This window comes from Synchiropus splendidus, chromosome 8, assembly GCF_027744825.2.
Source record: "Synchiropus splendidus isolate RoL2022-P1 chromosome 8, RoL_Sspl_1.0, whole genome shotgun sequence".
Lineage (NCBI taxonomy): Eukaryota > Metazoa > Chordata > Actinopteri > Syngnathiformes > Callionymidae > Synchiropus > Synchiropus splendidus.
This window is the reverse complement of record NC_071341.1, coordinates 8,629,242-8,646,143: the sequence shown is the minus strand read 5'-3', so window position 1 is coordinate 8,646,143 and position 16,902 is coordinate 8,629,242. Positions and strand designations below refer to the sequence as shown.

The 16,902-nt window shown below is 43.8% G+C and overlaps 3 protein-coding genes across 3 annotated transcripts; 1 reads left to right on the top strand and 2 right to left on the bottom strand.

The window, feature by feature from the left end:
- Positions 1 to 1,291: 1,291 nt before the first annotated feature.
- alp3 (alkaline phosphatase 3) lies at positions 1,292 to 11,376 on the bottom strand. Its single transcript, XM_053873562.1, has 9 exons — positions 11,261 to 11,376; positions 10,894 to 11,068; positions 10,306 to 10,478; positions 10,097 to 10,237; positions 9,959 to 10,028; positions 7,365 to 7,499; positions 5,842 to 6,033; positions 2,077 to 2,193; positions 1,292 to 1,584 (listed from the first exon to the last, which is right to left on the bottom strand). Exons 1-9 carry the CDS (start codon positions 11,372 to 11,374, stop codon positions 1,292 to 1,294), a joined length of 1,410 nt encoding a protein of 469 aa, XP_053729537.1. The 5' UTR covers positions 11,375 to 11,376.
- A 2,310-nt stretch (positions 11,377 to 13,686) lies between these two features.
- Positions 13,687 to 14,403, bottom strand: LOC128764068 (heat shock protein 30-like). Its single transcript, XM_053873501.1, has one exon. It carries the CDS (start codon positions 14,401 to 14,403, stop codon positions 13,837 to 13,839), a length of 567 nt encoding a protein of 188 aa, XP_053729476.1. The 3' UTR covers positions 13,687 to 13,836.
- Positions 14,404 to 14,962: 559 nt separating this feature from the next.
- On the top strand, positions 14,963 to 15,679 carry LOC128764069 (heat shock protein 30-like). Its single transcript, XM_053873502.1, is given in 2 exon segments — positions 14,963 to 15,202; positions 15,205 to 15,679. Coding segments are annotated over 2 exon segments (564 nt in total). The 5' UTR covers positions 14,963 to 15,009; the 3' UTR covers positions 15,576 to 15,679.
- The last annotated feature ends 1,223 nt before the right edge of the window (positions 15,680 to 16,902 follow it).

The following is a 16,902-nucleotide window of genomic DNA, read 5'->3' as shown; positions in this document are numbered from 1 at the left end:
CACTCAGAGCACATTTTTTTCTTTCCCAACATCTCAGCTGATGTGTTTTTATTTGATTCCACACAGCTGAACTCAAAAAACTCCTCACCTGACCACTATGTCGGGGGGCTGTACTGCGCCCTGCAGGGCCCCATGAGGTCCCTGAGGGGCTGAAGAAGCAGCAGCAGGTCCAGTTGGCACTCACTGAAAAACCCACCCACTTACCTGTCTTTGAGTCCAGGTCAGATGGTACAAGCTTCCTCACCAAAGAGCTGAATCTTATGTAGCTTGCTTCTCAGAACAACCTACTGTGATTCATGGCTTTTAAGTTCATTCAGCTCCCCAAAATGATTGAGTAGCCACTAGACAAGAACAGGAGTTGACAAGCCTCATAAGAGCCGCGGTCGTGACTAAACATTAACACGTCAGACCTATTTGTCAAATCTTTATCACATCTTGAAACTCGCTGTTTAGCAGGAATTAAATCACGACCGAGGGATCACAGGAAAGAAAAGCGGTGGCCTCCGGCTGGACCGGAATGAGAGCAAGGACGGCCCAAACCTGGTTTAATAAACCCCAACAGATGTCCAAAATGATCACCTCAATCTGTCACCTGCAGATAAAAATAGAAGCTCTTTAAATATGGATTACAAATAGCTGCGCTGACGTCATCTGACTCCATTAATGAAGCTGGGAAAGGACCCCGGTGGACACGAGACCTCACCCAGCACTGATGACACGGAGGGTTGAGATGCTGCATTTACAGTTATTATCTGATTCATTCCAGCGTTTGTTTTGTCAGGGAAATGTGCCGACCTGTGCATTACATGCAGGTATGGCACACACAACAGAACAGGAGGCGATGTGGAGAAGGAATCAAACTTTTTAACAATATTTGGATGAACAAATGAAAAACTTTTCTTTTTTTAAGCACTGCTACTTCTCCTCAGTAGCTGATGAGGCTTCAGTGAAACAGTGTCATCATTATCAGTGACCACTAGATGGCACGCTCCGTCATCTAGAAAGTCTAAAATTTCAATGAAATTTTAAATGATTTTTAAATTGAGAGCGCCACCTACTGAGCTGTGAAAATTAGTACAGTGTTTCACCAGCCCACACTCAGTAGTAATACCATTTCTGAAGCTTTTGAAGTAGCCAATATTGGTGTCCTGAACGCTACTGGAATTCAAATGAAAAAGTGATTTTTTTTACACTATTTTGCAAGGACAGCAGTGGAATTTGTGTATTTTAAAAGTTCGCACACTTCATATAGGAGTTGTTTTATTGGCATCTCATTCAGTCGAGCATTGCTTTACATCAAAACCTTCAGTGACAGCAGGGCAGTGAGGATGGTCGGCATCAAGGTGGTGAAGGTGCGCCACTCAGCGGCTGCGTTCCTGTCAACTGTCAAAGGAGATTTTTGGCAGTGTCTCTGGTCAGCGCCGATACAAGCGGCATAGCCCATGGCATGGGCTACAAAGTTCTGCTCCTGGACCCCATGGAAGAGGTGAGACATGGGCCCACGGGCGAGCACTGCCACGTCCTCACCGCTGTGGGTGGCTGACTCTGTAGGAACGGCAGCAAACTGCACATAGTCCTTTGTTTCTGGAATAGATAAAAAGCCGTATCAGCAGTTATGTAGTTATCAGAAAACACGAGGCTTCATGAAACAGTGTCTTCATTGTCAGAGCTCAGTAGGTGGCGCTCTATGTTTAAAATTGATGCAAATGGTTGTTCAAATCAAAGATATTCGAGTGGGCCCTCTAGTCCACATTTGAGGGCACTGTATCGTGAAGCCTCATCAGCTCATTCCTACTGGCGAGGCTTCATGAAATAGTTCCCTCGGTAGGTGCTGCTGTCGGTAAAAAAAAATGATTAAGGTTTCATTGGTTTCACAGTTGTTCAAAAGTCCAGAGGGCATTGGATAGAAGGACATTCTTTCATGATACTTCATAAGCTTTTACCATTGAATCACAGCACTGGGGTAGGAAAACGTGAGAGGTATAGGAACTAATGGTAGAGCCACCCTCAGATTTTGCGTGGATTATGGCCAAAATGTTGCCATATCTGCTTGACTACAATCATGCCGTCACTTACTGGTGTCGACGTCGCGGAGGTCAGGACGCTTTCCTTTGGTGAGCTTGTGTCCCGGTCCATTTCCGTACATCAGCGTGGTGTAAGGAAGGACGTCTGAGGCCCACAGTGGCGACTTACCTGAAGAAATACCCCAAATAAGGAACAAAAGAACGGTAGTAGCTGAAGATTTATATCTCAGGGACTTCACCTCAAGGAAGGGGAGCAGTGTGTACACTGTGAAGATTTATGCCCCAGACACACACACACACACATATAAACACAAACACAATAAGGAGGCGCCCCCAAGGGGCAGCGGAAGGTCTAAAAGCTTGTTGTGAATCTCGGTGTGTCTCTCCAGATGAGCCATTAGCCAGACAAGTCTCCTCACCGATGAAGAGCTAGGAGCTTCACAAGCACATTAATCATGGCAGCACGACTAGGGAGGAGGAGGAGGAGGGGGAAAGGGAGAGTAAACAAGGTTGATAGAGGGCCATTTCATTAACGTATGAGATGGGATCCTCCAATGATTGTATCTTAAGGGGCCTCCTTCCATAAACGATACATTTTATACATTCTAGTGAAGGAGGCGCTTGGAAAGTGAAGGAGAAGTCTTAAACTTTAACGTTCGGGAAAGTCTGCTCGGCTGGACTCCACCAGATGAAGTGAACGTAGGCTGCGAGGGTTTAATGACACTAGTTGTGGAAGCGCGTGTTTCAAATGTATATTTAGATCATTTAATCTGCTAATCTGAGATTAAATCTACACTGATCACACTGATGCACAAGACACGTGGCAGCTAGGATGATAACAACAACAACAAACATGGAGGAATCCCTGGACAAAAGCAAACAAAAGCATCTGTTTGCTTTTGTTCAGGGAGGGTTTTCTCTACACAGTGACCAGGGTTTCCGCTACTCTGAATGGAGTTGAAATTGTTATAACATTGAAATTCTTCATCCAAATATTTTCAAGACATTAAAAGAGCTTCAGTTTAAATAAGGTGATATAAAAACTTGACTATAGCCACCATGGTGATTTATTCTGTGGTCAAACTGATGCAAAATAAACAATATTCTGTTGTTTAAATGTATGTGATTCAGTAATATACCAAATTCATTCAAATTGAAAAATGTGGCTTCCTGTGGCAAATATTCTGATACCATTACACTGTGATTAATTGAGATTAATTCATCACAAATCCACTAATTAACTAGATTAATGTTTTTAATCGAATCCCAGCCCTAGTATAAGTCTCACATAATACTACATCATCTCCATCGTCCTCGATAACACGACCTATGAAGATTACAGTGATGAAGCTTTGATGTTCAACCGGCTGTTTCCAGCTGCAAGAGGAAAAAAGCAGCAGCGACGCTTTATATCTTAGCTTCATGAAACACTGTCATCATTCCTATACCCCACTAGATGGCAGTCTCTGTACTGTAATCGCTGGCTTTCAACAACTATTTCATGAAACCAGTTTTAAATCAAGAGCGCCACCTGGTCAACTGTGAAAATTAGGATACTGTTTCATCAAGTTTCATCAGTCCATCGTGACCTTCTGGATATTGCTGTTACTATGTAAATGTTGGCGCATTTGTGATGAGGTTTGAGACTCCAGTAATGCAAGCTGTATCAACAGAGAAGCTCAGAAGAAGAAGAAGGTGAAGAAGCTCAGCCATGCACCTATTGCTTTCTGTCTCAGGTTGGTTCAGAAGACTTAAGGAGAAAGTTCTCACACCCTGTAGGGAAACACTTAAAAGGGTTGGAGGAGGGAGGAAACTCAATACATCTAGGAGGCCTCACAGTCAGCATCTCCCTGTCTACTGAAGCTCACCACATAAGCAGGGACTTGTTGTAAAAGACTCAACTCCAGTCAGTGATGGGCTGATGAGGCTTCATGGAACAGTGTCCTTCTTTCCGTAGCGCAGTAGGTGGCCTGCTAAGTTTAAAAATGATGTCAGGTGTCAATGAAATGGTTGTTCAAATCAAAAGATTTTTTGAGCAGGGAGTGCCATCTAGTGGGCTCTGAATATAAACTGTTTCATGAGGTTTGTCTGTGTAAAGATGAGCGAAAGAGCGTTGCTGTTTCTGGTTCAAATGAAATTAAACTCTAGTAATATTTGTAGGCTGTTTATAATACTGCTGCCTCTAGAGACTTCACTGACTATGACTATCAACCGGACCATTCATGACTCCGACGGCATCACCACCATATGACACAATAACCTTTCAGCAGCTCTATGGAGTGAAAATAAAACTGATGTTACCAGGAACAGTAAATAAATATTTCGCCACTGTCACCATATACTTGGTTCTTAAATGTGATGTGATGTGATAAACACATTTAATGATCAATCCTCCTCCATTATGTTCCCTTTTTCTTCAGTGGAGAGCATATTTCAGAGCAAAAAGGTCTGTGGAAACAGCATCTGACATCATCACCAGTTCCTGTGGCAGCAGCCGACTCTAATGATGGCCAGCAGTAGGAGGAGACGTGGTATCAGAGATTAAGTCAGCGATATATATATATATATATATATATATATATATATATGATGGTAACATGGTGATTATGTGTTGGCACAGGCTTGTTTACTGGAAGAAGATAAGCAGATGCAGATGAGTTTGGGAGACGGTGCCGCGAGAGAGGGTGAGGCGTCATGGCTTGATGGTCCAAGATAGGTAAAGATGGGAGAGAGGACGAGGGACTGAAATAGAAAGGCGGAGGAGAGACAAGCTGCCATCTCCATGTGGTTACCCCGGCTGTAATTGCAGGGGAAAGAGAGAGGAAGAAATGTCAAGCAGCTGCTGGCAGAAAGACACGGGGGCAGAGAGGTGGCGAAACATGCACACACACACACACACACACACACACACACGCGTGTTACTTCTAAACCGCGTAAAACACTGAACATAATAATTTCAGAAGATTGTGGCCAAATTTCTTCAGCAAACATCTCTTTTTCATATTTAAATATGAATATATAAGCTTCAAATTTAGCTTAATATATCCATTTGTTTGCTACAGTGACAGATCATTGTGACTCCTCCACAACAGAGGACGTGCAGTGGGAGGAGTCACTATGGCCCATGATGTTTGCTAATGATGTAGTCATCTTTAATGAGCGTAGAGGAGGAGGAGGGGAAGCAGATGTGAAGAGGATTGAAAGACCTCTGACTGAATGAAGGAGATGACAAATGGTGAAAAACACATATGTCATGTCCTTTTATTTGAGTGATTTCCGGTTGTGTTCTGTGTTTTCCGTTTGCCTGTTTTTCCCCAGCTTTCCGAGTTCCACAGCATTCATTTGCTAATCATGCTCCCACAGATATCAACACCTCGGTGCCTCCTCGTGTCGCCAGATGGTTACTTTGCATTCCTGTGGTAAACTCTCCTGTATATTTGTACATTGTGTGCGCGCTTGATTTCCTTTTCAACCGCCTCCTTTGTTTCATTCTTCTTGCTCCGTTTCTGCTCCCGATTATTCCCCAGTTCGATCACGTGTGAAGGTTTTGTAAAACTCAGCTTTTGTTTTCCTATAGCTACCGTTATTTCCTTGTGTGGGTGTGTTTTATCCACCACCGAGCGTTTTCTGTTTATTGGGCCTTTCCATGGCCCGTTCCGTGTTCTGGTGTTGGCGCCCTGGGTTCTCCCTTTCTGTTATATATATAAATAAATCTTTAATTTAATCTCGTTCTCTGAGTCTTCTGTTGACCAGCATTCACACAGCACCTGCTCTGATTCCACCGACAGCCATGACAAGATAAAAGTGGGAGAATTACCCAGAATGCTCTGCCCTCTGAAGGGGTATCCATTGAAGGAGAAGGGGTGGGAGTGGTCGGCCATCACGATGGTGAGCGTTTCCTCCTCATTGGTGAGTTCAAGACCTTTGGCGACAGCGTAGTCCAGAGCAACAGCCTCGTGTAGCGCCATGTACGCTCGCCCGTCATGGTGGGCCTGGTCGATGCGGCCACCTGGACACAGCAACGTCAGCTGTAAAGGTTTGGTCGGTTTTACACAAACAAGATACGGTTGTGTCAGAGACATACGTATCTCAATATATCTCCACATTTATTCATTCATACCTTTGCAAATGTGAATGTTTGGACACGACTGGCTCACATCAACTATGCAAACCAAATACTGTCACACAGATCAACTGAATAGCAGAGATGCAGCCCATCATCTCTGACTTGTGATGTTAATGAGCCATCTGGTCCCTACAAAAAGAAAATCCCCAAATCTAAAGTGAATTAATAAAGAGCCGGAAGCCTTTTTTTTTCTTCCGCACAAATACCTATTTAATCATCTTTACCCAGTTGATGGAGGATGCGGGATTCAGATATATATATATATATATATATATATATATATATATATATATATATATATATATTGATATATTATTGTAAATCTCACTATGAAGTTTGGATTCGAGCACAAGATGCATGAGCTATATACCTTATTATTTTTGTCAAATTGATTTTAATTCCTTTTTGGAAGGGGATTGAGAGGTGAGTCTAGTAGTTGCATTGTTTTTGTGCATTATATTGACTCCTTGATGTCCAGCAGCTGCACTAAGCTCTCAGTTTGGCCCACAGTCCAACAGTTCCACTTGACAATGGAGAGTCTGTGATTAAGTTGTTGGCTGGCCTACATCATGAGCAGGTGGTCATAATGTTAAGGCTCATCAGTGCTCTGGGACGTTCACATTTCTCGACTAAATAGTTTACAAAGGTATTTCAGAATTCAATGATGGACGTCACATCTATGCAGTGTTCACCACTTGCTAGTTTGGAAGTCACACACATCACATCACACACTTGCACACCATAGTCCTGCATGGATTTATACATTTATGGCGGTAACTTGGGGCTGTGTAGCTCCACCGAGTCCCTCAGGCCGCCGCCTCAGATTAAAGCAGAGATGGATGGGAAAGCATCGGGAGACGCTCTAACGCACACACTGCAGCAAACTCATTGAGCTGTAAGCAGAATCGATGCAGAGTCACCGGATCCACTGCAGGGCCACAGAGCCCTGCGTCTGGGGCGCCTTGTCATCGGCAACTGGCTCTCTGCTAACTAACTCAGGGACGTCAGCGTGAACACATCTGCGGCTCACAGCATCAGTGGCCATGATGGTTAATTGCCAGCTGGACTGCTGTTTGTGAGCGGATCAATGACTCAATTGATCGGCACGCTCCAGGCTCATGCTGTTAGCTATTTTTAGCTGAGCAGTCATCTCTGCGGGGATTTCATTAGCCAGCCTTTTGAATGACAGCTGTGAAGAGTGTGAATGTCCTCACTCTCCACCAGCAGGAAGAAGCCTTTCGGGTTCTTCTGCAGGATGCGGATGGCTTTCTCTGTGGTCTCCACGATGGACGGGTCCATCCTTGGATCCCGGTCAGCTTCATAGCGCAGATCGCCCGGTTCAAACAGAGCTGAGGGACAAAAGAGGATGGATCAGTTTCATCGAGTTCATCCGGTCGCCCAAGTTAAAGGCAGCATGAGAAAAACAACGTTCCCCTTGTTTAGAACAACAGAGTGCAGTACTCGAGATGACTCAACTTTGGGAGAAAATAACTTGGGAATGGTAAGGTTGCAGGATTATGGGACATCAGAACATAATACAGTAATGGAATATAATAATATAAAATATAACGTATATTAGGTGACGAAATTATTATTATTATTATTATTATTATACAAATGCCATAATTATAAATAAACTTAGGTAGACAACTACCACAACAGCAAATAAACACATTAAACATTTCGTGATCACAAGGTCAAAAACACATTTTCCATGCCTAAGAAATATTGTATAAAACTTCCACCAGACAACAATTACAAAACACTGTAATATATCATGAGTCTATGAAAGTAATAAAGAAATACTACACAATGATTCGCATAAACACCTTGGACAAAATGCCACAACAAATCTGTATACATTAGTAAACATAACAAATGCCAAACAAAAGTCAAGGGCCGACGAGGCTTCATGAAACAGTGTCCTTGTTTTTAGAGCTCAGTGGGTGGCGCTCTTGGTTTAAGAGGGATGTCTCATTGAAATAAGTCATATCCAAAGATTGTAGGGCAGCGAGTGCCATCTAGTGGACTCTGAAAATATGACACTGTTTCATGAAGCCTCATCACACCATCCCTACCTACAACAAACACTGACCAACCCAGTGAAAACACCAACAGAAACATGAATAAATCACAGCAAAACGGCAAATCCTCAAACATTTTAAAAAATGTAATAAATATGACACAACAATGAAGTTCACTTAACACAACAGCAAATAACCCACTGCCTCCGCAGGACACTATGCATCGTAGACTAAATTGCTGTTTTTACAGTTTTTTGGTCTTTGTATCAACGTATCCAGCATCGGTGACTATGAAGCTTCTGTTGTGGGCCATTTAAGATCATATAAAAAAAACATTTTGGACGAACCCTCGCAATGCTTTTATGAGCAGATATCTATTTCAGTTTCTATAATACGTTACGTTTGTCATTTGTCAGAATGACTTCCCCGCATTACATAACATTGTTTCCGATCCATGATATATAATGCAGTCAATATTTCTTCTTACATGCCACAGAGATTGAAAAGGGGCGAGTACAGAACAGAACTAAAATTCCTCCATTTTTCTAAACAGTGGTTTGCGTGTTACTGTGTGTAATGCTTGTGCCTGTGTGAGGTCCCTTATGTCATGCTGTCATTCAGGCAACTGAATAACCCCGGTGAAGACAGAAATGCAGAGGAAAAACTCTACAATATCAGTGGTTTCCACAAGTCAAACTCTCTGTCATAAATGCGTCACAGCAGCCTCCTTGGACTCCGGTGAACTCTGATAGAGCAGAGCCACATGAGAGAGAGACTCGCCTGCTGTTTCTGAGCGCGATAATAATATTATATAATAATAACCTGTTAATGAACTAATATCTCAAACTGAAGTCCAACAGATGTCAAGAATTAAAAAGGCCTCTGGCTTCGGCAGATGGGAGTATATTAGTCTGGTGGAACTATTACTGCGGGTGAGACAGTGTTACTCAACAGCTGCTGTGACGGACTTCTTATCATTACCGCTGACCTATTGATCATATCAATCACATCTTTATGTAACCAGCGCAGGCTGAATTCTAACAAGCTCTGACAAAAATGATCAGATAGTTCTGGCGCACCTCAGGGCTGCGTGCTCAGTCCCATGCTGTTTATATCATCGCCAGTGACCCCACATGCTGACACCAATGTCTTTGTGAAAAAGGCACGGCAGCTTTGCTGCTGTTTTTAGGGTAGGTCATCCTGCCACTGCAGCTGTTCTCATACAGATGTTCTACAAAGGCTGTCCTCAACCAAGACGCCTTTCAGGGGAGTCAGGAAGTCACTCACCCTCACTCCCATTCGCAGTCTGTGCATGTCTCCTGTCTGAGTTTTTCTCCAGATTCTCTCTTGTTTAATCTCATCCGATTCGTCTGCCCCTCCAAACCAACCAACTTCTTACGGACACCTTCATCTGTGTCTTCACCTTTTGTCCAATCTATATCTACCTTAAGCTCTCATTGTCTCCTCCCCTAGATTCCCAACTACCCCACCAACCCTGCTTACTGCCTCTCTTTCCATAGACGTCCCATTTCCTTGCATTATTCAGCACACATTACACAAATGATCTCTAGATGAAGCTCTTTAAATAGGCTTGAAAAGCTCCACGAGTGTGAGGTCACTGATGACGCAAGGAACCAAGGACACTGTTGGGGTCCTGAACCTACCTGGGATTTTTTACGGGAGAAATTCACATCATGCTGAATCGTTTTAGAAGCCAGTTGCAGTGAGACTAGTTGGCAATAAAGGAATATTCAGGTGCAATAGGCGCAGGAGGAATGACTTACCCAAGAGGTAGTCGGTTTTCTTTGGATCAACGGCGTCAAAGTCTGTTTTGTTCCACACGTAGTGAGCCACCTGGGAGCCCAACGACAGCAGCAAAATCACTATTTTTGAAGATGAATGCTGTGAAGATGAGGGTTTACCTTTCCCGTCTTCAAGGTCTGCCACTCCTTGATGAGATCACGGCCATCCTTTCTCTTGCCTCGGGAGGAGTAGTCCGTGGGGTACTCTGGATCCTTGGTGCCTCTCGGAGTCATGTACTTCCTGCCTCCCCCGATGATCACCTGGAAGCCCCCGACAGTAAGCAGACACTATGTCTGCATGTAAGGACGTGAGCGACAACTTGGCTTACGTCAATGTCAACGTTTTTGATCAGCTGCGAAGAGATGTCGGTACAGCCTTCCTTCTTGGCACTGTCAGGCATGTCGGCGTCGCTGTACCACTTCCTGCTGGCACTGTGGGCGTAAGTGGTCGCTGGGGTGGCGTGTTGCACCCTAGTCGTTGTCACTACGCCAACAGACTTGCCTGGGAAACATGTGTCTTATTATAAAAAGTGTGATCATTTTGCCGCTTATGACAGGTTTGGCACACCACTATTCAGTTCCACAGCCTGTTTCAATGTATTATAAAGTTCCTTTCTTTTCTCCGGTTGAACGGCATAACGTGATGTAAGACTTTTGAGGGACTTTTGATGGACGCTGAGACAAGATTTGGTTCAGGGTCATGCATGATGTGTGTATTTTATGGCTGTTGATAAAAACAAGGACATGATAAGAGGAAGCGAACGACTGAATCACATGATCCCAGTCCGGGACCCGGCTCTGACATGTTGAAGAGATTAACTGCTGAGTCCCCAACAGGAGATGTATGTATAATCTAACTACCCCCTTCGTGTTTGCATTTCATTTACATTTCGATAAGTATTTTTCTCGCTCCTTACCAGCGTCTTTGGCCCACTTCAAAATGGATGTCACCTCATTCCCCTTCTGGGACTTGCAGATGCCGTTCCGGGCGGCTGCACTGACCCCGACAGTGTTGAGGTTGGTTTTGACTCCGCAGAGATATGCAGTCGCTGTGGCAGCGCTGTCAGGAATCTGGAAGTCCACACTGTAGGTCTGCAGGGGAGCACAGGAGGAAGCAACCACTGGAGTTCCATGCAGCACACTGACAGTCATCGCTATAGCAAGGTGTAGCCTTGTAACGCCAGTATCGCATGTCCAGAGGGGACTTCAAAGTGAGTTAGACTTTATCTACTGGTGATAGGTCAAGGGCTTGTTTAAAAGTGTCCATCGTGAGCTTGTGAGTACCTTAACCAACCCCACGTTGGGGAAAGTGTCCATGGTCATCACTGTCTCCTCTCCAGTCTGGTTCTTCAGCTGTCCCTTGAGGATACGAGCGGCGGTGTAGGTTGTGATGCTCATCCCTAAACACACACACACACACACACGGGTCGACACCAACCTGGATATTAAAATGGGAAAAGAATCGTTTCTGACGGTGTAGTGCTACAAACCATCTCCGAGGAAAAACAAGATGTTCTTGGCCACATTGTAGTTTGGCTTCCTGTCCAGCACTTGCTGCAACGTCTTCTGGGCCTGTGACCTCCAGAACTCTGGATTCTCCTCCTCAACTGGGGACCAAGTTCAAATGAGACAGCGTTGTGTTAGTGAAGGGAAGGCCGTGTGCACTCAGACACCACTTCTATTAGAGCTCAACACAGCCATGAGACACACAGGAACACAGGAGTTGGTCTGCTGCTCTTTGTTCACACCTGAGGGGTTTGTTTGTGGCAGCAGCTGTCGGCGCTCACTCCTATGCAGGGAGTTACATAACTATCCAGAAGAAAATTCATATTGGAAATCTTGGACTCAAAAATGCTCTTCCAATTCTCAGGACTGCTGTTACATTTGTTATGTTACTACGTTTCGACCTCGCGGATTTAGCAAGGCACTCTTCGGAGATGACTGGGCTTCAAACTATGTTTCGGATTATGTGTTCGGACTCGCTTCCTTACTGAACGCCACACACTGTTCTCCTTACACTGGTGATGGGTCGATGAGGCTTCACGAAACAGTGTCCTCAATTTCAGAACACAATAGGTGGCGCTCTTGGTTTTAAAATGATGCAAGGTTCTATTGAAATGATTCTTTAAAGCTAAAGTTTATGTAGCACGGCATGATCTAGCAGTCACTGAAAATCAGAGTACCGTTTCATGAAACCACATTAACTCATCACTACCTAACACCATAAATATAATATGGTTTTCTCCATCGTAAGATGATCAAAAGGTGAACAAGTCTGACTTTTTTTGAGACTTTTAATGTGGTAATAAAAAGTGAACGTTATTGTCATTTACAAAGGACGTCTAGTAGTAATGGGCTGATGAAGCTTCATGAAACACTGTCCTCATTTCCAGAGCTCAGGTTTTAAAATGATGGTGAGGTTTGATAGAAATGGTTGTTCCAACAAAGCAGAGAGTGCCATCTAGCTGGCTCTGAAAATGAGAACACTGTTTCATGAATCCCCACCGGTTCATCACAACTGCTCAGCACTACGCCGTGGACGCTGCGCAGAGACACACTCTCATCTGTCTTGGAACATCTAGACACTATTTTGCCTCCATTAAAAGAAAGCACTCAAACTCCCCAAGTGCATCTTAAGGCACAGAACATTGCATATTTGTGAAAACAAAATCTTCGAAGCGAACTTGAGTTGTTACAGTGATAGTTACATTTAGCTGTGAGAGATTTGCTTAAATTATAAGCTGTATACTTATAGACACTCATTAATAAATGCATTCAAAGCAACATCTATATTATATTTGATATAAAACTAAGTAAACATTTACACTGTCTGATGCATCAGCATGATCTTCCTGTAATATGTAAATATGAGACGATTGCATCTGAAGCTTTGGAGAATTTTCACAGTGTGTCTGTGAAACAAGTGCTCATACCTTTGGCTTCAGCAGAGGCGAACAGCGCCAGCAGAAGAACAACCACGCCGCTCCACTCCATGACCACAACTCCTCACAGCTGACGTGCGCTCAGCTCCTGGTCTAAACTCCAGTCTCTCAACTTCCAATCATCTTCACCCAGCTGTCATAAAGGGACGACGGCCCACACTTGGGTCAGCACACTTTATCGCTGGTTTGGGGAGAAAAGGTGAAATAGTGGAGTGCTCAAACACATGTAAGCATGGAGACATAAACAGAGTCTGCAGTGAGATGTTTGGATCTTGTGTTTGTCTTTGATAGAGTCAGAAGTGAGAGGTTGGTGACAGAGCTGACAGTGAGATTCATGGTGATTATTAGCTAATAATTTGTGAAGAAGCTGCGATTTCTAATCATGCAGTGATAACAAAGGGCAAGGTGGCAGTTATATAACTGAGCGAGACAGAGTCCAGTGGGCTTGGAGGATGACGCACTATTTTCCAATTATTATAAATCATTTTTATGGAGGCGCAATGACGCTGCTGTGTTCAAAGGCAAAACATCATTTAAATATTTATTCCTGATTAGATTGTGTCTAGAGATGGACGTAATTGAATATTTTTATATATTTTATATTGCCTTTTGTAACACTTAGAAGCACTTTATATCACAAATAATCCAGAATTAAACAGAAACAAACTGTTGATCACAATGGAATATGAATATCCAGACGCCAAAACAGTTGAAAACTAAACCCATCAGGCAGACAGAAGAACCATCCAAAGAAATTTGCTACAGCTTCCATGCTGCTTTTATTTTATTTTACAGTAAAAAACTGAAACATTTCACACATTAAAAAGCAGCATTTGCAACAAGCATTGTTGTTAGTTAAGAATTTCAAACACACATACATTTCCCTCATAATTCAACATGTAACCATCATCTCCGGGGTCAGTCGATGCTTGCAGGTTGATGCTGAGGCAATGAGGCCTGGCTCTCCTCCTGGTTCTCCTGGGAGCTCCTCTGGATGCTCAGCTCTCTGCTGGCCTCCTCCACACTCGGAGCTTTGGCTGCCTGGATGTGCAGCCTCCCCTCTGGACTCAGAGAGCAGATGATGTCTTCAGGGTTCACTCCTTCAGGAAGCTCCAGCTCTTGTCTGAACTCCTGGACTGAGTGCCAGCGCCAGCCTTCCTGCTCCTGCTGCTTCATCTCCGTCTTCCCGCTGACTCTCAGCTTCCTGCCCTGCAGCCTGACCGACAGGTCCTCTGGAGAGAAGCCTGTGGTGTCCAGGGTCAGCTCATAGTGACCTCCGTCCTCCTGCACAGCAGCGCTCATGGCAGCGGACGCTGGCTTCTTCTGGATCTTGTCTTGATGTGAGCAGATCAGATGCTGAAGGCTCCTCTGAAGGAGATGCTGTCGCTGGAGCACAACCTGCACCTCTGGAGAGAGAGAGCAGACTGGCCAGTAGAAGTCCATGAAGGGACTGAGGGCAGAGTGGAGTCCCCGAGTGGTCATCATCTTCTCTGCTCACCGCTCCTGCTGTCAGCTGAAACTGTGTGAAAGCGTTGGCTGTTCTTCTGTGATGCTCCCTGTGGGGTCTGGGCAGCCTTTATACTCTGACAGAAGAACACGTTTCCAGAACAATCCTGTAGTTTCCAGCAATCGCCAGCAGATGGCGTCAGTTTTCGGCGACATGCACATGTATGTCACTTTTCCTAAAAAAATATATAAAAATTTAAAGTTAAAAAAACAAAAATAAATAAATAAATATGACTTTCAAAAAAATAAGAAACAACATCCTTTGAATCTTCATTAAACTATTCTGGATGATAACGATTGATGATTTTAAAAGTACATGCGAGCAAACGTGATAAGTGAATTGGATTTAAAGAAAGAAAAAAAGAATAATGATAAAATAATTTGGGGAAAAGCTTTTGTGTAACTGGAGAAACTGCCGCCATCTGCTGTCGAATGCTGGAAACTACAGGATTGTTCTGGAAACCTCTGCGTGTTCTTCTTCTGTCAGAGTATAAAGGCTGCCCAGACCCCACAGGGAGCATCACAGAAGAACAGCCAACGCTTTCACACAGTTTCAGCTGACAGCAGGAGCGGTGAGCAGAGAAGATGATGACCACTCGGGGACTCCACTCTGCTCTCAGGCCCTTCATGGACTTCTACTGGCCAGTCTGCTCTCTCTCTCCAGAGGTGCAGGTTGTGCTCCAGGGGCAGCATCTCCTTCAGAGGAGCCTTCAGCATCTGATCAGCTCACATCAAGACAAGATCCAGAACAAGCCAGCGTCCGCTCCCGTGAGCGCTGCGTGCAGGAGGACGGAGGTCACTATGAGCTGACCCTGGACACCACAGGCTTCTCTCCAGAGAACCTGTCGGTCAGGCTGCAGGGCAGGAAGCTGAGAGTCAGCGGGAAGATGGAGATGAAGCAGGAGGAGCAGGAAGGCTGGCGCTGGCACTCAGTCCAGGAGTTCAGACAAGAGCTGGAGCTTCCTGAAGGAGTGAACCCTGAAGACATCATCTGCTCTCTGAGTCCAGAGGGGAGGCTGCACATCCAGGCAGCCAAAGCTCCGAGTGTGGAGGAGGCCAGCAGAGAGCTGAGCATCCAGAGGAGCTCCCAGGAGAACCAGGAGGAGAGCCAGGCCTCACTGCCTCAGCATCAACCTGCAAGCAAAGACTGACCTCGGAGATGACGATGCTAGTCACATGTTGAATTATGAGGGAAATGTAAAATATATCTGTTTGTAGTTTCATGCTCTCACACGCCTTGTTTATACTACTGAACATCCACTGCATCTTTGGAATTATGTTTCTTCACACTTTTGTCACTGAAAGTAAAATAAAAGCAGCATGGAAGCTAAAACAAACATGTTTGGACGGTTATTTCTGTCTGTCTAGTGAAGATAGTTTGTAGCTGCCCTCTGCACTGCCGTGCGTCTGGAGAATCCATGTTTCATGGGATCTCCGTCTTCATCTGTCACCTCCTTCTCTTTATCTTTTCGATCGTGCCTTAAATGCAAAACGCCACAGCTGATAAAAGTGGAGGTGGGTGGAGTTCAAAAGGCTGCTGTCACTGTTGAGTCTCGCAAGTGAGTAACTGTTACTGCTGAAGGTCACAGTGGCTCGAGCTGACTCAGCAATAAACTTACTTTCCGTGTGATGCAAGACAAGTTTTACGAACTGAAAGTCAATGAAATGTCCCCACATAACATAAAAAAAACACGATGTGTGTGTGTTTGCGTGAAGGATTGATACAAATGAAATGAAATGATTATCCCAAGTATATTTTTACATGCTTCCATCTGAAGGGAATTTAATCTCAGCACTATTTTCCATTTGATCAATAACAACAACAAACACCTGCTGATGTTTAGGATCCAAATGATGCAGTGATGTTAGAAGCCCTGAAGATTACTGACTAAAGAACAAGGATGATGGTGTCTCACTGTTTCAAAAGTAAAATAATGCTCAACTAAAACCAATAAATAAATGTCTCATCATATTCATCTACACACCAAAACAAGAGTGTCATCGCTTTTTATTACCACACGAGTTTTTTCCCCTAAAGTTTACCTTCTTGCAGTTTTGTGTTTGCTCCTCATTTTTGACATGAATTATATGAATTTATCTATATTTTAGTAAAAGTATGTTTATCTCGTGCTGAATTTCACTCCACTGACGTCGTGGAGAGATGTGAAAATATTTTCAGAGACGTCATACTTATCACAAAGCATTTATACTGGAGAGACTTCTTCTTACTATAACGCATCTTTATAGTCACAAGACTGCAATCTGTGACCAACAAATGTGTTTTTATTTCCATATTTAAATTTGACATTGCAATATTAATAAAGGTAAGGTTAACATCCATTATGTCAATAAGTTGAAACATCTCACATTTTTGTTAAATTTGTATTGACCAGTTGAAAAAAACTTTATACATTTCATTTGGCTAGCAAGAACATATGACATATGTACTGTATGATGAAAAATAAAATTAGAAAAAAA